Source organism: Oryx dammah, unplaced genomic scaffold (genome assembly GCF_014754425.2).
Source record: "Oryx dammah isolate SB20612 unplaced genomic scaffold, SCBI_Odam_1.1 HiC_scaffold_28, whole genome shotgun sequence".
Lineage (NCBI taxonomy): Eukaryota > Metazoa > Chordata > Mammalia > Artiodactyla > Bovidae > Oryx > Oryx dammah.
The window spans coordinates 80,790,733-80,812,542 of NW_024070212.1; the positions used below are offsets into that span (position 1 = coordinate 80,790,733).

The 21,810-nt window shown below is 41.9% G+C and overlaps 1 protein-coding gene and 1 pseudogene across 5 annotated transcripts in view; one reads left to right on the forward strand and one right to left on the reverse strand.

Annotated features, from left to right (window-relative positions):
• The first annotated feature begins 10,003 nt into the window (after positions 1-10,003).
• Positions 10,004-21,810, forward strand: part of DOCK7 (dedicator of cytokinesis 7) — a 190,291-nt gene continuing 178,484 nt past the window's right edge. For all 5 annotated transcript variants that reach the window (XR_005719562.1, XM_040232699.1, XM_040232700.1 and 2 more), the window contains exon 1: positions 10,004-10,192. Coding sequence is in view for 4 of the 5 variants with exons in the window: in XM_040232699.1 (XP_040088633.1) it covers positions 10,155-10,192 (38 nt within the window). In the remaining variant the exon portion in view is untranslated. The remainder of the gene's footprint in view (positions 10,193-21,810) is intronic.
• On the reverse strand, positions 18,329-18,756 carry LOC120857061 (annotated as a pseudogene).

Sequence of the window (21,810 nt, forward strand, 5' to 3'; positions counted from 1 at the left end):
AGCTACTGAGCCTGTGCTCTAGGGCCTGAGTGCCTCAGCCAAAACCGCTGAAGTCCGCACACCCTATTGCCCACACTCCACAGCAAGAGAAGCCACCGCAGTGAGAAGCCTGTGCACGATACCCGAGGAGTAGCTTCTGCTTGCCACAACTAGGGGCTGCAATGAAGACTGAGCACAGCCAAAACCAAAATTATTTAAAAAATAAATAGACTGAGCACACTCTTCTCCTTAATATCCGTAGGCCTCTTTCAAACCGTTGAAGGCCTGAATAGAACAAAAACACAACTTCTGCGGAGTAAGAGGGATTATGGCTTTCCAGCTAGGCCTTGTGTTTTTTTCTACCTTAAAATGAAATATTGTTTCTTCCTGAATCTTGAGCCTCCTGGTTTTTGAATGGGAATGACCCCAGCCAATTCTTTATAGCAACTCTCTTTCCCTTCTCTTCTTTTTTTTCTCTCTCACTCTTTCTCCAATTTGTTCTATTTCTCTGGAGAACCCTAATACAGTATTCTACTTACATTTATTTTATTCTGTGTTTTAATGATAGATTTATTGAGATATTTGATGCAATAAGATATACGTATATCTGGTCTTTGTCCTTGGTATCTGACACAGAGCTTCTAAAATCCTTGAAATTTCCTGGGTGATAGAGGTGTTAGGAGCATCTTTTGTTATTCGTAACAATGTCCTTTAAATTGTATCAGCTCAGTTCAGTTCAGTCAGCAGTTGAGTCCGACTATTAGCAACTCCATGGACTGCAGCATACCAGGCCTCCTTGTCCATCACCAAGTCACGGAGTTCACTCAAACCACATGGGTTTGAGTCAGTGGCGCCATCCAAACATCTCATCCTCTGTCGTCCCCTTCTCCTCCCACCTTCAATCTTTCCCAGCATCAGTGTCTTTTCAAATGAGTCAGTTCTTTGCATCAGGTGGCCAAAGTATGGGAGTTTCAGCTTTAGCATCAGTCCTTCCAATGAATATTCAGGACTGATTTCCTTTAGGATTGACTGGTTGGATCTCCTTGCAGTCCAAGGGACTCTCAAGAGTCTTCTCCAAAACCACAGTTCAAAAGCATCAATTCTTTGGCGCTCAGCTTTCTTTATAGTCCAACTCTCACATCCATACATGACCACTGGAAAAACCATAGCTTTGACTAGATGAACCTTTGTTGGCAAAGTAACATCTCTACTTTTTAATATGCTGTCTAGGTTGGTCGTAACTTTTCTTCCAAGGAGTAAGCATCTTTTTATTTCATGTCTGCAGTCATCATCTGTAGTGATTTTGGAGCCTCAAAAAATAAAGTCTGCCACTGTTTCCACTGTTTCTCCATCTACTTGCCATGAAGTGATGGGACCAGATGCCATGATCTTTGTTTTCTGAATGTTGAGTTTCAAGCCAACTTTTTCACTCTCCTCCTTCACTTTCATCAAGAGGCTCTTTAGTTCTTCTTCACTTTCTGCCATAAGGGTGGTGTCATCTGCATATCTTAGGTTATTGATATTTCTCCCTGCAATCTTGATTCCAGCTTGTGCTTCAGCCCAGCATTTCTCATAATATGCCCTGCATGTAAGTTAAATAAGCAGGGTGACAATATACAGCCTTGACCTACTCCTTCCCCATTTGTAACCAGTCTGTTGTTCCATGTCCAGTTCTAACTGTTGCTTCCTGACCTGCATACAGATTTATCAAGAGGCAGGTCAAGTGGTCTGGTACTCCTATCTCTTGAAGAATTTTTAACAGTTTGTTTGTGATCAACACAATCAGACTTTGGCATAGTCAATAAAGCAGAACTAGATGCTTTTCTGGAACTCTCTTGCTTTTTTGATGATCCAACGGATGTTGGCAATTTGATCTCTGGTTCCTCTGCCTTTTCTAAAACCAGCTTGAACATCTGAAAGTTCACGGTTCACATACTGTTGAAGCCTGGCTTGGAGAATTTTGAGCATTACTTTACTAGTGTGTGAGATGAGTGAATTGTGTGGTAGTTTGAGCATTCTTTGGCATTGCCTTTCTTTGGGATTGGAAAATTCAATTGTATGGGTTTATGGTAATGAGGTGACTCCTGGTGGGTCTCTAGATTGCATTAGGATGGGAGCTGGTTGCCGGAAAAACCAACTAGATTACAGATTTGGAACTTTCATCCCTATCCATAGACTTCTGTGCAGAGTTGGATCTGGAGACTGAGGTCAGTTACCAGTAGCAGATGATTTAATCAGTTGTATCTACATAATAAAACCTCCATAAAAACCCTAGATGACATTGTTTGGAGAGTTTCTGAGTTGATAGACACTTTACCTGCCAAGTACACCCCAACTTCACAGGGACAGAAGGGCCTGTGCTGGGCCTCTTCTGGATCTTTCCCTAAATTGCTCTATCTGGACATTCATTTTGTAGTGTTTATGTAAGCTGGTCATAGTAAGTAAAGAATCTACTTGAGTTCTGTGAGCCATTCTAGCAAATTAGTGAAACTGGAAATGGAACTGTGGTAACCTACTGAACTTACAGCCGGTTGGTCTGAAGTCAAGTAGTGACCTCTGACTTGAAACTGTCATCTGAGTTGGGGGTAATCTTACAGGATTGAGCAGGATTAACTTGTGGGGTCAATCAAACCCCAGGTAGGTAGTGTCAGAACTGAAATGAACTACAGGCACCCAACTGATGTTCAGAGAGTTGGAGAATTGGTTTTTGTGGGGAAAAACAAAAACTCCTCATATTTGGTGTTGGAGTGTTGTGAATAAAGTCAGTTCAAGATATAATTCACATTTCATACAATCCATCCATTTAAAGTGTAAAATTTAAGTAGATTTTAGGGGAGTAGTGGGAGGAAATGGAAGGTTGGGATTGACATATGTACACTATTGATGCTATGTATGAAACAGACAAGTAATGAGAATGGGAAGGAAATACAAAAAAAGAGGGGATATGTGTATACATGTAGCTGATTCACTTTGCTGTACAGTAAAAATTAACATAACATTGTAAAGCAACAATGCTCCAATAAAAATTAATTAGAAAATAAACACACACACACATTTATATAGATTTTAGTCCATTCACAGAGTTGTACAGCTATCACAATTAATTATAGAACATTTTAACTGCCTCCCAAAGAAACACTACACCCATAACGAATCATTCTCCATTCTCCCTTTGTCTCAGCCCCTGGGGAGCACTAATCTACTTTCTGTCTCTGTGGATTCATCTATTTCACACTTCATATAAATTGTGACCCATTGTGTCTTGTTTCTCTCACTTAGCATGTTTTCAAGATCCATTGTAGCATGTATTAGTACTTTATTTTTATTGTCAAGTAATGTTCTATTAAATGGATATACAACATTTTATCCATCCATTAGTTGATTGGCATTTGGGCTGTCTCCACTTTTTGGCTATTATGAAGAAAGCTGCTATAAACATTTCATGGGCAAATTTTTGTGTGGACATATGTCTTCATTTCTTCTGGGTATATACTAAAGAATGGAATTTCTGGGTTACATGGTGATTGTATATATAAACATGTAGTGGACCTGCTAGACTGTTTTCCAAAAAATGGCAGGACCATTTTACATTTGTATTAGTGATATAAGGGGATTCTATTTCTTCACATCCTCATCAACACTTATTAATATCTGTCCTTTAGATTCTAGTCTTCCTAATGGGTGTGAAGTGATATTTCTCGGTGGTTTTGATTTGCATTTCTCTCATGGCTAATGATGTTGAACACATTATTCATATGTGTATTGGCCATTTGCATATCTTCTTTGGAGAAACATATTCAAATTGTTTGCCTATTTTAAAATTAGGTTATTTCTCTTTTTACTATTGACATATAAGAACTGTTTATATATATTTGAAACATAAGCCTCTTATGAAATAAAATTTTCTCCCATTCTTTGGTTTGTTTTTTCACTTTCTTGATGGTGGTGTCTTTTGAAATACAAACATTGTTAATTTTGATGATGTCCAATTCACCTTTTGTTGCTTGTGCTTTTATTCTGTTTTCAATCTTTTAAAAATTCCTTGCCATTTATTTCTTGAAGGAACCAGGTCATTATGTCCTGTAGTATTTGTCATATCCGCAGTTTTGCTAATTGCAACACTGCATGCATATGTGCTGTTGCTTCAGTCAGGTCCAACTGCTGTAGTCCGCCAGGCTCCTCTGTCCATGGGTTTATCCCGGCAAGAACACTGGAGTGGGTTGCCTTTTCCTTCTCCAGGTGATCTTCCCCACCCAGGGATCAAACCCCTGTCTCCTGCAGGCCCTTCATTGGCAGGTGTAATCTTTACCATTGAGCCACCTGGGGAGCAAATTGCAACCCTAGGATATTACTTAACATGTTCTCCAAACCCCTATATTTTTATAGGCTCATAATTAGATCCAGAGGCTTGATCAGATTTGGGTTTAAAGTTCTGATAGAAATATTTCATAGGTGGTACTGCATACATTGTAAACATCTCATCTTCATATCATATAAGGAGGAATATAGTGACTGATTTTTTGATATTAAGCTTAATTAGTGGGTTCTGTTCTTACTGGCCTGACCCAACCATTTAAAATTCCCCAACAGTCTCTTATTTAATGTTTTATCAGCTATAATGTTTGGGTCAGTACTGTCCAATAGAAATTTCTATGATGATGGGAATGTTCTATCTATAAACTGTCCTATACCTCTAATCACATGTGGTTATTGAATACTTGAAAAATGCCTAATACTACTGAAAAGTGATTTTTAAACTTTAACTAATTAAAATGTAAATGGTCACATATGGGAAGGGGTTAATGGATAGTGCAGGTCTAGATTCACTATTTCACCAGAGTCTGTACTATCTCTGCAGCTGTTAGCTCGAATTCTTCTAAAAGAAGAACTTTCCCTCATCAAGTATGACTACCTTTAAATACAGCTCATTCAGAAAAGACATAACATGGGGTTGTTTTTAAAGGGGGCACTTGAGCCTACATTTCAGGCCATGTTGATTGGGATAGTCTACCCTTTTGGCCATTTCCAGCTAAAGAACCATGAAGAGCAAATATATTCTATTCTAGGAGGATTGTTACCGTAGTCTCTGTGTCACTGCCAGGGTTCTGTAATATAAACTACTGGTGCTTAATACTTCTTCCCCACAGCTCACCTCTGATTTTAGTGGCAGCCCTGGTGGACAGTTACTGCTCACAGATGGCTTCCCATCTGAAGCACCTACCGTATCTCTCAACTTTTTGCAGCAAAGAGTGTGGGAGTGTTAGTGTCCCTAGGGTCAGCCTTCAACCAATGGTAGCTAAATACTCAACCTCAGAGGGCCAGTTCTGAAGTGCATACTAAACAATTCTCCTGACAATGGTAGGCAGGATTGAGCCTTGATGCTCACAGAGCTACTAATGCCCTCTTTACTGACTTTCCTCTGGTCCACTCTCTGTACTCCTTTCCAGCTTCTTAGGATCTCTTCTCTAATACACTGCCTGCTTCCAAGTTGTGTCTCTAGCTCTGCTTTAGGAAAACGTAAATTAGGGGTCCCATAATTATGATCTCAAAATACTGTAGTCCATGGCATCCATTCACTCAGAAGTATTTACTGAGTGATTGTAATGGATCGGGTAGTGTTTTAGATACTGACAATATGATAGTGAACAGGAGATTAAGTCTGATGGAGTACGTGGATAAATAGGCAACAACTGAGTAAGGTACCAAGCATTATAAGGGTAGACGTGAGGGCTACTACCCGTGAAACGTGGTCAGGTTAGGATCCCTGAATCACATTTGCTAGGTATTAAGAGAGTGAAGGACAGAGGGGCTTGCCAGGTGGCACAGTGGTAAAGAATTCGCCTGCCAATGAAGGAGTCTCAGGAGGTGCAGTTTCGACCCCTGGGTCGGGAAAATCCCCTGGAGGAGGAAATGGTAACCCACTCCAGTACTCTTACCTGGGAAATCCACTGGACTGAGGGGATACAGTCCATGTGGTCGCACAGAGTCGGACACGATTTAGCAGCTGAGCACACACACACGCACAAGTGACTGAGGACAAGCCAAAGCATCTCCACCTTGGACTTTGTGTCCAACTCCCAGGCTTCAGTTTGGGACTGAGGCAAGCCCAAGTGGCATGGCACAGTCCTCCCTTCCCCCCAGGCCACACCCCTTTAGCCTTCCTAGAGCCTTCAGCAGACGGAACACCATGTCACTCTTACTGTATGAATCCAGTGGTGCTTAATTAAAGCATAAGCCTGAAAAAGAGGAACCAGTCCTCACCCTCCCCCAAATCCCCAAAGAGAACATTCTACCTGCAAAACAAAACTTCATTTCTTTGTGGGTGCTCAGTCGTATCTGACTCTTTGCGAACCCATGGACTGTAGTCTGCCAGGCTCCTCTGTCCATAGGATTTTGCAGGCAAGAATACTGGTGTGGGTTGCCATTTCCTCCTCCAGGGGATCTTCCCAAACTAGGGATCAGACCTGTGTCTCCTTCATCTCTGGCATTGGCAGATGGATTCTTTACCACTCTGCCACCTGGGAAGCCCCCTTTATTCCTCATGACACAAAAACTGCCTGTTTGTACTGTGGCCTTACAACCTTGACCTTGCCACAACTGCTGTCCTCCTTAGTACTTTTTAATAGGGCAACTTGAGCTTGATAAAAGTTAGAATGTGAAACCAATATGACCTTCCTTTCTTTTTTCTCTTTTTTTCCTTTTCTATTCCTAAGCTTTCTGCTTGAAAGACTTTAGAAAGCTGTTTATCTAGTGAGAAAACTGTACCGAGGTTTTCTTACCTAAAATTAATGACTTGGGGGCTATGGTGACACATTGGTCCTGGAATGCCCCAATAAGTACTTCCTTCGCTAGGATCTTTCTACCAGGGAGGCACTTGGGTTTTGAACCCTAGTCAATGGCTAGGCCATTGGTGCTCCCAGAGTTCCAATGAGCCTTTCCACAAAGTTATAACTGGGTTAAACATGAAGTAAACTCCACCCAGTTTCACCACCTCATATGAAATGAACATCTTGGGACCTCCCTGATGGTCCTGTGGCTAAGACTCTATGTTCCCAATGCAAGGGCCCAGATGCCATCCCTGGTCAGGGAACTAGATCCTACAGGACACCAACTAAGAGTTTGCATGCCACAGCTAAAGACCTGGTACAGCCAAATAAATAACTATTAAAAAAAAAAAAGAAATGAATATCTTGTCTTTACTAGATGCTGAGAACTGATTCTGTCTAGAACTTACATGTACTATCCTGAATTTTTCCTGTTGTACTACTAATTTTTCCCATTTGCTAATGACAGAAAACAAAACTCAAATTAGCTTAAGCAAAAACTAAAAAAACAAAACCAACACTTCTCCCCCAGCACATTATTAGTTCATGTAACTGCAAAGTCCAAGGCTCAAGTAACGCATAAGGATTCTCCTTCCATCTTTTGCTTTCTTCTCTGCTGTGACTGAGTTCACTCTTAGGAAGGCCTTCTTTGAGTGGAGGCCACTGCTATAAACATGCAATTTTTAGTTCTGATTGGGCCCAACCATCTTGGCTTGACTCATTTGGTTATCCCAAAACCAGACACAGAAGCCAGGGGAATGGGCTGGTTGGCTTGGTCAGGCCTAGACCAAGGCTTATCTTTGAAACTGGGGTAGGGAATCAGCTGTATAGAAGTATGGCGATTGATACCAGTGTGTGTGTGTGTGTGCACGCACATGCATACGTGTGCATGCTGGGGGTAGTGTGGGGAGCTTGGATGCTGATCAACAAAAAATATTCCCCTCTCAGTTCTTTTGTTGAGCTCCAGACATTTCCCACAGGAGACTGGACTCCTGTGGGACATGAATTCTGGCCACACTGGACTTGTCTGTGATACTAGCTCTTCTCTAGAGGTAGGGACCACCATTCTCACTTGAAGTATTCCCCAGACTCTGTCTAGCCTGCTTATAGCTTGTCCTCTTCCTGCTCTAAATGTTCCCAGCAAGCTGCACAGTGCATGTAATGTCCTTTCAGACACTTTGGCAACTAGCGAGTCATGTATACAAAGAACCATTCAAAGCAGAATGTGGTTAGTTCTCTGAGAGAGTAGTGAAAAGATGTTTGGAGAGCAGAGATAAAGGCATATAACATCTGGCTGGCAGCATGAGAGCAGACAAACGATTCAGTGACTATCAAGCACCCAGGACAAGCTTAAGGGTAGGATGAATAACGATAATAAGAGTGATAATATTAACAGCAGCTAATATAGTACTTAACCATATGCCAGGCCCTGTTCTAAGAATTGTATGTGAATTAACGAATCCTCACGATACTCTTTCAAGTAGGTACGGTTATTACCCAATTTTAGAGTTGAGATCAAGTAACTTGCCCAAGGTCACATAGTAAGGAGGTGGCAGCATATGATTAGGTTCCTATCATGGGTGGTGGGTCTTAAAGGCTAAGATACAGTGTTAGTCTTGACTAATGTTTCTTTGAGAGGCTGTTTCATGTTTGCCAACAAACCCAAACTTCCTGAGAGCAGCAGTTTGGACTACACTTGGACTACACTTGGGGAGAGGCTACATATGTACATTTTTGAGTAGACTCTCTTTACAGGAATGAGCATTGTTATACAAATGAATGAAGTCTTCCACAGCGGTTAGAACAAGAAGATAAGACAGGAAGTTATGGATCTGACTAACTGAGGCTTTTATCTCTGACTCAGTGTGTGACTCTACAGATGACCTAACTCCGTGTTGATAATTTGCCAGCTGTAAAAGAGAGGGAGGGCCTCCCAGGTTGCACAATGGTGAAGAATCCCTCTGCCAATGCAAGAGAAGCAAGAGACATGGGGATGATCCCGGGGTCAGGAAGATCCCCTGGAGTAGGAACTGGCATCCCACTCTGGTATTCTGGAAAATACCACGGATTGAGGAATCTGTCGGGCTACAATCCGTGGGATTGCAAAGAGTCAGACACAACTGAGCACACATGCGCGTGCATGCACACAAATATACATATTAAAGTCTTGCAACAGTTAAGAGAATGCTACTAAAATTAAGGTATTTTTTCTTAGTTTCACTGTAACATTAGTAAGCAGCAAATATGCATTAGGAGCCAAATATACTAGACACTATGGGATTACAACAGAATAATGAAACAAGATTTCTACCAGTCCCTATTTTATAGACTTGACGGGCAAGATCAGTTTAATTGGTAAACATTCAGATTACTTAGCAGAATGTCAAACTGGCAAAGTACATTAGAACTCATCTGGTTCAACACATACAAATGGAAAATGAGATTCAAAAGGGGAAAGAAATAGATTCAGGAAGAGTCTTATTACCGCAGAAACACTTGTCCTCAAAAAAAAGGCTTGGGCTCTGGGTTTGAGTTTGGGTTGAAGAGGTTACCATCTGTGTGACCTTCGGCCACTCGCTTAGTTTCTTTGAACCAAATTCCTTTTCTCTAAAATGGGGTAATAACAACTTATTTCCAAGAGATGTTGTGAAGATTAAGTAAAATCGTGTGTGTAAAACTCTAACCCAGGGCCTGGCTTAGGACCACAAGCAACTATTATTATCGTGACCTCTGCAGGAGAAAGCTCTTTTCTGGCTCTTTTTCTATAAGAAAATCCATTCTTTCTCCAGTGAGACCCCATTCACAAGGTCGCAGCAGAACAGAAAGTGCTTTCAACTGCTGGGAGATGGGCGCTGCAAGAACACGGACCCAGCCATCCCGGGCGGCAGAGCACAGCCCCCTCGGCCAAGCCTAACTTCCATTTCCTTTCCTTCCTTTTTGGGAGAGCTAGGCTCCCCCCACGCGCTCGGTTATCTTATTTTCCTGAGCCTCGCCAGGTCGCTGGCCTCTCTCTGCGTCCTTCTGATCAAGTGGACCCCGCGGCAGCCGTGCAGTCACGGCCGGCGGCTGGGTCCCTCCACGCCCCATTCTTCCTCTTGGCTCCCGCGGGCCGGAGCTGCGTTCTGAAGACCGGGTTCCCGCGGCGATTGACGCGCTGGGGGAGGAGCGGTTTCTTGCTGCGCGCCTCTCAGGAGCATTACGGCTGGGCTCGTTCCCGGCTCCGGCCGCCAGCCCCAGCCTCCCGGGTCCGGAGCGAGGACTGGAGGAGGCGGCGAGGGAGGGAGCGCGAGCGAGGAGGCACGCGCCCGCCTGCCCGTCCGCGCCCAGAGCGCTGCCGCCGCCTTAGCAGCCATGGCCGAGCGTCGCGCCTTCGCCCAGAAGATCAGCAGGTAAATCTGGGGCATGTGGCGCGCCGCGGCAGTCGGAGAAAGAGCCGGAGAGTCCTCCCGGGCCCGGCCTAGGAGGCGGGTGGGTGTGGCGACGGGGGCGCCGGGATCCCGCGGCCTGGTCGGCTGCTGGGCGGAGGGGCCAAGGGGACTCCGCCGGGGCTGCAGAGGCCTCGCGCGGCGCTCCTGCCTCGGCCCTCAGCCCTCGCCTACCCCGGGGGCGCAGAGAGCCCCGCGCGCACGCCTCCGCCGGCTCCTCGGCCGCCCGGGCCTGGAGTTTGGCGGCGGCTTATTGAAAGGCAGGCGGGGTAAGCTCGGCGGCTGGCCGCTCCGCGCTTCCCGAATTCTTTGTGTCCCCACCCCCAGGCTGGCCGGGGCCCTTTCCCTCTCTCCGCCCACCCTCGGCTCTCCCCAGGAGGGTGCGGGGGGTCCGCCCTCGTCTCCACCCCAACAAAAGGTTCGGTGCGCGACGGACTCCCGGCGGAGGAGGGAGGCCGCCCCTCCTTAACGCCCCTTCACCCTTCCCAGAAATCTGACACGAATCCTCTTTGCACCCTGGGGTCTTGTTCAGAGTGGGCGCGTGCACCCAGAATGGAAAACGTACGGCCAGAATAAAAAGTTGAGAACCTGTGCTTTGCACCTTCGGCGTGCAGCTGCAGGATCTGCCGGATTGTACGCTGGAGCTTGATCCTGCTAGCGTGTGAATGTAAATTACCCTGTGTTTCTCGTAGCTCCGGAGAAAGATGGATGATAGGCAGTGTTCTTTATACGCCGGCCCTTTGACTCGTGTTTTAGGAGTCTAGGCGTGAAAAGTAAACGATCAAGGCTGAGTTTTCTTTTACCTACTTGTGGTGAGAATGTTAACGCTTTTCTCCCCTCTAAAACTAAAAATTGAATTACGGTGGAGGATTCTAATATTTGTAGACTTTGTGAAATATACGAATGTATACGACACTAGACATTCTGTTAATTATGAAGTCGCAAGAAAAGAAACATTCGAATATATTACTTTTTCGACAATTCTATTTCCTTGACTCTGGATCTTTTTAGTTTACTGTTATTTAAGTAACAGGTCTTTTCTTACCTATCTGAACTTCCATAGTGTTACTCTATTTTGGTTACGTTTTTCATTTAAAACTAACATCTCTTTAAGCTTTGTGCTTTTTTTTTTTTTTTTCTTTCGAACTTTAGAACATATTTCTATGGGGCAAAACAGCAAATGCTTAAGAGCATAGAGGCTCAGTCTATGACATGGGCTGAAATCCTGATTGTTACTTTCTAAGTTAACACCTTGGCCAAATTGATTAAGTTCTCTTAAGCTTTAGTTTTAAGCTGGTCTGGATAATGGGTAAAAACAAATCAAAAACGTGTACCCAGCTCATAGACTTGTTGTAAACATTGTGGATAATTTGTGTAAAGGTTTTAGTATGGTGTATAGCTCCTGCTAGCTATCACTGAACCCTTAAAATAAGTAGTATAATCTAGGGAGCTGTGATAGACTTAATAGAAATTTATTACTTAAAAGGAAATTATTACTTTTGTTCTTTTTTTGTAAAATAATCTGATCTTGTTTCTGAAGGTAGTGCCATTTAAAAATAGATATATTACTTGACATGCATGCTAAGTATTAATTTCTCTTAAATAGAGCCAAAAGCTTATCTCTGAGAACACTGTGCTGATCAAGAAAGTGCACATTAGGGAGTCAGGTATGAAATGTATACAATGTCTGGTCTCCAGTCATGGGATTTGTCCTCAGATAGACATGACAAAACACAAGAAAAAAAGATAACCAGTTTTGCAAAACAACAGAAAATTCAAATTAACATTACCTTGTAAAGTTATAAAAGTACATGAGGCAATAGAAATGAAGATACATGAATTGATTGGAGAGATATTCAGACGTAGGCGTGCAGTGATTGATGATTGTTTGGATATGGAAGGTGAGGAAGACTGAAGAGTCTGGGAGGACATCCAAGTTTCTGATTTGAGCATCTGGGTTAGAGGCAATTGTTGAGGTAAGGGAGTGCAGGAGGGGGAAGGGGCCTGAGAGTGGGAAGTGTGGTGTACTGGAGATGTTAATTCAGTTTTGTACTTGTTAGTTTTGAAGTGCTGTGGAGCACTCAAAGAGAAATGTCTATGAGGCTGTTGGTACAGGTTTAAGGTGCAGAAGAGAGATTGAGTTGAAGGTCTAGATTTGGGAGTAATCAGCAAGTAGACTGTAGTTAAAGCAGAGGAGGAGGTGAGATAGTTCAGGAGGAATGCTCGGACTTAATTTGGAGGGAAGACCAAGGACAGAACAGCTTATCTGGTCATTGTGAATGAAAGGTACTTTCTTCCTAGGAAAACACGGCTGAATAAATTCCTGTTCTGCTTCTTAATTTCCTACCATGGGAAGTATAGTACAGTTTGAAAACAAACTGCCTGGTTTGACATCCTAGCACTGCCCCTCATAGAGTAAACTTGGGCAAGTTATTTCCCCACAGTTTTACCTCATTTTCCCTATCTATAAAATGGAGTTAATGGTATATGGACTCACCTTATAGGATGGTTGTAAGAGTTGAATAAATTCGTACCCGTGAAGTGCTTATAAGTGCTTTTTTGATAATGAGTGCCCAGTAAGTATCACTTTTTAAAAATTATGGGATTTATAGAATGGCTTAGGACCATTTCTTGAAAGTAATAATCCTTTTTATGATGTACCTGTATGAACTTTGTTGCTCTGTGAGAAGCCTGTTGCTATCTGAAAACTTACTTTTCTTTTTCAAAGGTTTATGGTTTTTTAAAAACCTTTACTTTAAAAAGAATTATACTGGTCTCTTTCTTGGCTCAGTTATTTCCTAGCCCTTTGCTTTTAGTGCTTTTGTTTTTTGAGGCTGTGATTGGTGATTTCTTGAAGCTCTTTATTCTGTATCACTGATTGCACTGCTAACCTCAGCTCATCATAGAAAAGCAGACTTCATGTCAAGTACTGCCTCTTGTCTGTTCTCCCCGCTTTTGGAGAACAAGACAAATGCTTTGTTAACCTTTGTAATCACTCCCTCGTATATAATGAGCTTCCCAGGTGGCTCAGTTGGAAAAAATCCACCTGCCAGTGCAGGAGATGTGGATTCAATCCCTGGTCCAGGAAGATTTCATGGAGAAAGAAATGGCAACTCAACTCCAGTACTCTTGCCTGGAGAACCCCTTGGACAGAGGAGCCCGGCGGGCTACAGTTGATAGGGTTGCAAAGAGTCGGACATGACTTAGGGACTGAACAACAGCAACGTATAATGGGTGCAATTTATGGAATGTTGTTTGTAGATAAATGATCTAGGACTTTGTTTGGATTATTTTGTCCTGTCACTTGATATTCAGCTGTAATGATGAACATTTGTGTATACTTAAAACACTCTTTACCACATTCTCATCTTCATAACCCAGAAGGCAGAAGAACACAGAACAGAATGTAGGCTCTAGGTCACATCCTCATGTTGAAATTCTGCTTTTACGAATAATAGCTGTGTAATTCTGGGCAGTTGATCTAACCTTTGTCTTGGTTTGCTTATCAGTAAAGTGGAGCTAGAAATCTCTATAGGGTTAATTTGAGGATTAATTGAGATAATACATGTAAAACACAAACCTGTGCCTGAAACATAGCATTTAAAAATATTAGCTGCTGCTATTATTCCTATATTATTTAGCATTCGTATAATCTAGATGCAGAACTGAGGCCTACTAGGAGAATGAGATTATTTGTCTTATTTGAGGCTCAAATCCTAGTTCTATGATTGCAGATGTTCAGTTCAGTTCAGTTGCTCAGTTGTGTCCAACTCTTTGGGACCCCATGAATCGCAGCACGCCAGGCCTCCCTGTCTATCACCAACTCCCGGAGTTCACTCAGACTCACGTCCATTGAGTCAGTGATGCCATCCAGCCATCTCATCCTCGGTCGTCCCCTTCTCCTCCTGCCCCCAATCCCTCCCAGCATCAGTCTTTTCTAATGAGTCAACTCTTCACATGAGGTGGCCAAAGTACTGGAGTTTCTGCTTTACCATCAGTCCTTCCAAAGAAGTCCCAGGGCTGATCTCCTTTAGAATGGACTGGTTAGATCTCCTTGCAGTCCAAGGGACTCTCAAGAGTCTTCTCCAACACCACAGTTCAAAAGCATCAATTCTTCAGCACTCAGCTTTCTTCACAGTCCAGCTCTCACCTCCATACATAACTACTGGAAAAACCATAGCTTTGACTAGACGGACCTTAGTCAGCAAAGTAATATCTCTGCTTTTGAATATACTATCTAGGTTGATCATAACTTTTCTTCCAAGGAGTAAGCGTCTTTTAATTTCATGTCTGCAGTCACCATCTGCAGTGATTTTGGAGCCCAAAAAATAAAGTCTGACACTGTTTCCACTGTTTCCCCATCTATTTCCCATGAAGTTTTGGGACTGGATGCCATGATCTTCGTTTTCTGAATGTTGAGCTTTAAGCCAACTTTTTCCCTCTCCTCTTTCACTTTCATCAAGAGGCGTTTTAGTTCCTCTTCACTTTCTGCCATAAGGGTGATGTCTTCTGCATATCGGAGGTTATTGAGATTTTTCCCGGCAATCTTGATTCCAGCTTGTGTTTCTTCCAGTCCAGTGTTTCTCATGATGTACTCTGCATATAAGTTAAATAAGCAGGGTGACAATATACAGCCTTGACATACTCCTTTTCCTATTTGGAACCAGTCTGTTGTTCTGTGTCCAGTTCTAACTGTTGCTTCCTGACCTGCATACAGATTTCTCAAGAGGCAGGTCAGGTGGTCTGGTATTCCCATCTCTTTCAGAATTTTCCACAGTTTCTTGTGATCCACACAGTCAAAGACTTTGGCATAGTCAATAAAGCAGAAATAGATGTTTTCTGGAACTCTCTTGCTTTTTCCATGATCCAGCGGATGTTGGCAGTTTGATCTCTGGTTCCTCTGCCTTTTCTAAAACCAGCTTGAACATCAGGAAGTTCACAGTTCAAGTATTGCTGAAGCCTGGCTTGGAGAATTTTGAGCATTACTTTACTAGCATGTGAGATGAGTGCAATAGTGCGGTAGTTTGAGCATTCTTTGGCATTGCCTTTCTTTGGGATTGGAATGAAAACTGACCTTTTCCAGTCCTGTGGTTAAACCCTTACTATTTGTATTTTCTTTCTGCAAGATATTTTCTGTAGTAGTTCTAGATTTTCTAACAGTGCTGCTATTAGTATCCCCAAAGTTACCCTTGCTTTCTTAATCTTTGTTAATTTGGTATCATTTTGCTGCCCAAGAAGCAGAATTTAATGAAAGATTTCATCAGATCTTTATTTCTGAGGAAAATCTTACATGAGTAGGATTTTCTGGATATAAGCTTATTTATAACCTCAGTTTTTTTTTAGTCTTGAATCTGTTCATACCCTGGCTGGATAGCCCCAATCTTTTAATGTACTTTGTTCAATTCATTTTGTCACTCCTGATCAAAGTAGATCATTTCCACATAGTATCAACTGTTTCAGTGCTGCCTGTTTCATTACTTTAGACACATATACCACCTCCCTGACCTTCTGTTGTGCTCATCTCCCTAAATGTTAATGGTGAATATCTAACCTCTTTCTTGCTCCTGAGCTGCAGAGTAGTGTTAGAAGGAGACTAGAGTAGTCCACAGTTGATCTTTTATTAATTAATGTCTTCTCATTTGAAATGAGGTTTATTCCAAATAATTTCTCTTATTTACTATCTTTGTTTACCTATTCCATCTTTTACTGAAAATTTTGGGACTATATCACATGGTGCTGTGCTGTGCTAAGTCGCTTCAGTTGTGTGACCCCATGGACTGTAGCCCGCTAGGCTCCTCTGTCCATGGAATTCTCCAGGCAAGAATACTGGAGTGGGTTGCCATGCCCTCCTCAGGGGAGCTTCCTGACCTAGGAATTGAACCTGCGTCTTTTATATCTCCTACGTTGGCAGGCAGATTATTTACCATTAGCATATGGGAAGCCGCCATACCACGTGAGTCCTTCATTTTAACCTGGACATATGACTGTCCCAGTATGTCGTTCAGCCGTCCTTCTCGAACCCGAAAGGTGTCTTGTCCCTAAAACTTACCTATTTTATTGTATTTTGAAGCCTGTATCTTGGCACCTACTCCCAACTTTGATCTCACAATTTTCCCTTTCCTTTGTAGCATCTTCAATCTGTTCTTTTTCATGGATGTTTCCCTTAAGCCATGAGACTTATCATGCCTTTCTCATCATAAAACAAGAACTGTTGCGTCTTCTGGCATTTCTAGCTGCCAACCAATCATTCCTTTTTCTTTTATAGTCACCTTTCTCACATGTATGTGTTATAGTGACGACTACTTCCTGCTTGTTCTCCTTCTCATCAATCTTGTAGCAATATGGCGGTGCTTACCATGCTACCTTATGTGTACTTGAATTGTAGACCTCTTGAGAATTAGGAATGGTTGACTTTTTTCTTTTGTTCATCACTGATTTCAAGTGCTGCAGTTTTTTATTTATTTATTTTTAAATGTCTCATGCTTGCTCTCCTTTTTCCGTTCCCCTTCTTTTCTACTGCTTTCAGAGCTCTTTGAAGACTGGCCTAGGTCTTTTTGGGCTTCCCAGGTGGCACAGTGGTAAAGAATCTGCCTAGCAGTGCAGGAGATGCCAGTTTGATCCCAGGGTTGGGAAAATCCCCTGGAGTAGGAATTGGCAACCTATTCCAGTACTTTTTCCTGGAAAATCCCATGGATAGAGGAGCCTGGTGGCTCCATGGTGTCTGTACTCCTGTACAGTTCATGGGGTTGCAAAAGCGTTGAGCACAATTTAGCAATTACACGTCAATAATCCCTCCTTATCCTGAACTCACCCACACTGATGGATCTTCAAAAGTATAAGTGAGGAACTCCTTTCTTACTTCACCATCTAATCTTTTTTTTTTTTTTTTTTAACCATCTAATCTTTATAATTCCATGGACAGAGGAACCTGGCAAGCCACAGTCCAGGGGATTGCAAAGAGTTGGACACAACTGAGCACACACACACTAGGTCTTTTTATCTCCAGTGCTTAGCACATAATCTTGTGTAAACTGGACATCTAAAAAGTGTATGAGTGAATACCACCCTGCCACCTGAATCATCTTTCATAACTTCACTTACAGATAACCACAATAAGTTTGTAGCTTATCTAGTCCCTCCCTCCTCTAATACAAATGTGTTTCAAATGAATTCTCCCTAAAACACAGCTTTTATCATAGCATGCTGCTGCTGCTGCTAAGTCACTTCAGTTGTGTCCGACTCTGTGCGACCCCATAGACGGCCTCCTACCAGGCTCCTCTGTCCCTGGGTTTCTCCAGGCAAGAACACTGGAGTGGGTTGCCATTTCCTTCTCCAGTGCATGAAAATGAAAAGTGAAAGTGAAGTTGTTCAGTCATATCCGACTCCTAGTGACCCCATGGACTGCAGCCTACCAGGCTCCTCCGTCCATGGGATTTTCCAGGCAAGAGTAATGGAATGGGGTGCCATTGCCTTTTCCTTATCATGGCATACTTATGTTCAAAAATGTATACGTAGTGACTTCTTATGGGGTTAAATCCAAACCCCTGCTTGCATTTTAAAAGTCATCTATAATCTGGTCTTTCTCTTGTTGCTTATTCTTGAGCTTACATTTTGGACTAGTCAATCTGGTGTTTTCACTTTACCCCCACAATGCTCTGCTCATTTCCATCTCTGTAACAGTTCCTGTTGTTTTTGATATATGCTGCCTTTTCTCTTTTAAATCTTACCCTTTGGTTCAGAGTACTCCAAGCTGCTGTCCTGACATTTGGGATAACCATTTCCTTGCTTTTCTTTATTTTTACCGCCTATGAATGCATCCATAGGAGAAGGCAGTGGCATCCATAAGTAATTTAATTTAGAAAATTTTTGAATTCATTTAAATAGAATCATACTGTATGTTTGTATGCTGTTCTATCTTCTTTTGCTCAAAATTGTATCTGTGAGATTCAGCCATGATGTTACAGGCAGTTGAAGTTCATTCATTTTCATTGCTTGATATTTTCCATTGTATAAACATAACCACAGTTTTCCATTCTACAGTAGATGGACATTTGGGTTGTTTCCATTTTTTAAAAAAATTATTTTACAAATACACCAAAATCATGCAACGCTGCCAGCAGTGGATGCAGTTCTGGGCCACAAGTCTGCACATTCCTTTGCAACTGGTCCTGTGATGGCAGAACCTTTCATCTCGCCTTTGTTGTTTACTGTGACCCCCGCATTATCTTCAAAATAAAGAAACACAACATCTTTTCTCCGGTATGAGTTTCATTGTCAAATTACCACTGCTGGATGTTCCTTCTTTCTGAGCTCTGGTTTGCCTTTCTTGACTGTGGCCATCACCATGTCACCCACACCAGCAGCAGGAAGTCTATTCAATCGTCCCTTGATCCCCTTCACAGAGATGATATACAGATTTTTGACTCCAGCACAGTTGATCACGGCTCCAACTGGGAGACCCAAGAAATCCGGAATTTTGCACCAGAGGACCCACCACGTCCTTGCTTCGACATCCTGAAGGCCGGAAAGGGACAAAAAGGACTGTTTCCAATTTTTGACTATTAGAAACAATGCTGCTATGAGCATTCCTACACGTATATTCTGGTACATATGTTCATGAGTTTTTCTAGGGTATACTCAGGTGTGGAGTTGCTGGGTCTTGATTGCTTGTTGTAGCAATTTTATTTATCGTCAAATTTGTTAGGCAGTGCCAAACTTTTTAAAGATAGATGTACAAATTTACACTCCCACATGTTGCTTTACATAGTTACCATCACTTGGTTTTGCTAACTTTCTAATTTTTGCCAGTCTGATGGATGCATGCTGCTATCTTATTGTAAAAGTTTTAACGCATATTTATTTGATTACTAATGAGATTGAGCCCTGTTTTTGTATGTTTATTGACCATTTGCATTTACTCTTTTCTAAATTACCTAATTAAGTAGTTTGCCATTTTCTTTCTTTGTTTCTTCCCTTTGGGTTCTTTTTCTTATTGATTTTTGTGAGTACCTTACATATATTCAGTAGATTAGTTATTTATTGATTTTACATTTTGTAACTATCTTCATACACTATGGTTTGTTTTTAATCCTTTTACTGGAACCTTTTGAAAACTAAGCTTTAATGCAGTATAACAGGGTTTTTTTTAATGTATAGTACTTTTGGGGTCTTATTTAAGAAATATTTTATTACCCTGAGGTCATTCATATATCATATATTTATCATAAACTTTGTAATTACCTCCTTTGTATTTAGGTTTATATTCCACCTGGACTTGATATGTGTATGGAGTGAAAATTTTATTTTTTTCAGAATGGATTCTCCTTTCGCCATTGATCTGTCCTGCCATCTCTATAAATATGTGTGTGTCCTTATTTGTGGGTCTTTTTTATGGACTCTATTTTGTTCCATTGATTTGGTTATACATCTTTTCATTAATTATAAACAGTTTTCATTATAATAAGCTTTGGAATTTGGTAGGATAACTCTTTCCACCTTAAAAAAAGTGTCCTAGCTGCTCTTCAGTTCAGTTCAGTTCAGTTCAGTTCAGTTCAGTTCAGTCGCTCAGTCGTGTCCGACTCTTTGCAACCCCATGAATCGCTGCATGCCAGGCCTCCCTGTCTATCACCAACTCCTAGAGTTCACTCAGACTCACGTCCATTGAGTCAGTGATGCCATCCAACCATCTCATCCTCTGTGGTCCCCTTCTCCTCCTGCCCCCAATCCCTCCCAGCATCAGAGTCTTTTCCAATGAGTCAACTCTTCGCATGAGGTGGCCAAAGTACTGGAGGTTTAGCTTTAGCATCAGTCCTTCCAAAGAACACCCAGGGCTGATCTCCTTCAGAGTGGACTGGTTGGATCTCCTTGCAGCCCAAGGGATTCTCAAGAGTCTTCTCCAACACCACAGTTCAAAAGCATCAATTCTTCGGCACTCTGCCTTCTTCACAGTCCAACTCTCACATCCACACATGACCACTGGAAAGACCATAGCCTTGACTAGACAGACCTTTGTTGGCAAAGTAATGTCTCTGCTTTTCAATAGCTGCTCTTAGCTTTTTGAATTTCTGTATATATTTTAGAATCTACCAAAAACAAACAAAACCTCCCAAATCTTTGGTGACCTAAACGGGAAGGAAATCCAGGGAAGAAGGGTTATATGTGTATGTGTGGCTGATTCACTTTGCTGTACAACAGAAACTGAGATAAATTGTAAAGCAACTATATTTTATACCATCTACAAAATGGCAACCCACTTTGTATTTTCTTTTTTTTAAAACAAATTTTTTTTATCAATATTTAATAATGATCCTTGATTCTTTGAAATGGGCACAGGCTTTTCAACTCTGGATGGTCCTCAGGTCCTCCAAAAAACAAAACGAAACACCACCGCCCCAAATGAAAAACTGCCAAGTCCTTTTAGAATTTGATTGGTATTGCTTTGAATCTATGTTATCAGTTTGTGGAAGAAATGATATTTTTATGTTACTGACTTTCCAATTCATGATTGTGGTGCGTGTCTCCATTTATTTAGGTCTTTATATCACACAATGAGGGCTTCCCTAGTGACTCAGACGGTAAAGCATCTGTTTGCAGTGCAGGAGACCTGGGTTCGATCCCTGGGTTAAGATCCCCTGGAGAAGGAAATGGCAGCCCCCTCCAGTATTCTTGCCTGGAAAATCCCATGGACCATGGAGCCTGGTAGGCTACTGTCCATGGGGTTGCAAAGAGTCGAACTGAGCGACTTTCACTTTCACTTTTTATCACACAATGAAATTTTATAGTTCTCTCTGCAAGGTTTTGCATATCTTTTTTAGATTTATTTTTAGGTATGTATCAGTGATAAACCTTGCTGGGCTTCCCAGGTGACTCAGTGGTATAGAATCCGCCTACCAGTGCAGAAGACATGGGTTCAATCCCTGGGTTGAGAAGATACCCTGGAGAAAGAAATGGCAACCCACTCCAATATTCTTGCCTAGAAAATCCCATGGACAGAGGAGCTTAGGGGGCTATAGTCCATGGGGTCACAAAAGAGTCAGGCGTGACTCAGTGACTAATAAATAATATCTTGCTAAACTCTTGTTAAATCTAAAAATGTGTATTCCTTTGTATTTTCTTTTTCTTTTATGAGACAGGATGCTCAGGGCTGGTGCACTGGGATGACCCTGAGGGATGGGATGGGGAGGGAGGTGGGAGGGAGGGATGGGGAACACACGTACACCCATGGCTGATTCATGTGAATGTATGGCAAAAACCACCACAATATTGAAAAGTAATTAGCCTCCAATTAAAATAAATTAAAAAAAAAGAAAAAATATAGACCTAGGTACAGTGATGGGTAGCCTTGCCCTCCAGGTTTGTTATATCAAATTAATTTTGCACAAAGGAATTGGTTTTAAGGGGCAGAATGTACTGACAATTTGTAGTTTTACTTAGTTATAGACATTGGTTGCTATTTTACACTGATAATGTCTGCTCCAGTTTTTTACTTTTAGTCTGTATCTTTGGTTTTGCTTCTTATTTATACTTTTTCTTTACAATTAAAAAATGAAAGCATACCTTGAAGAAAATAATACAATAATAAT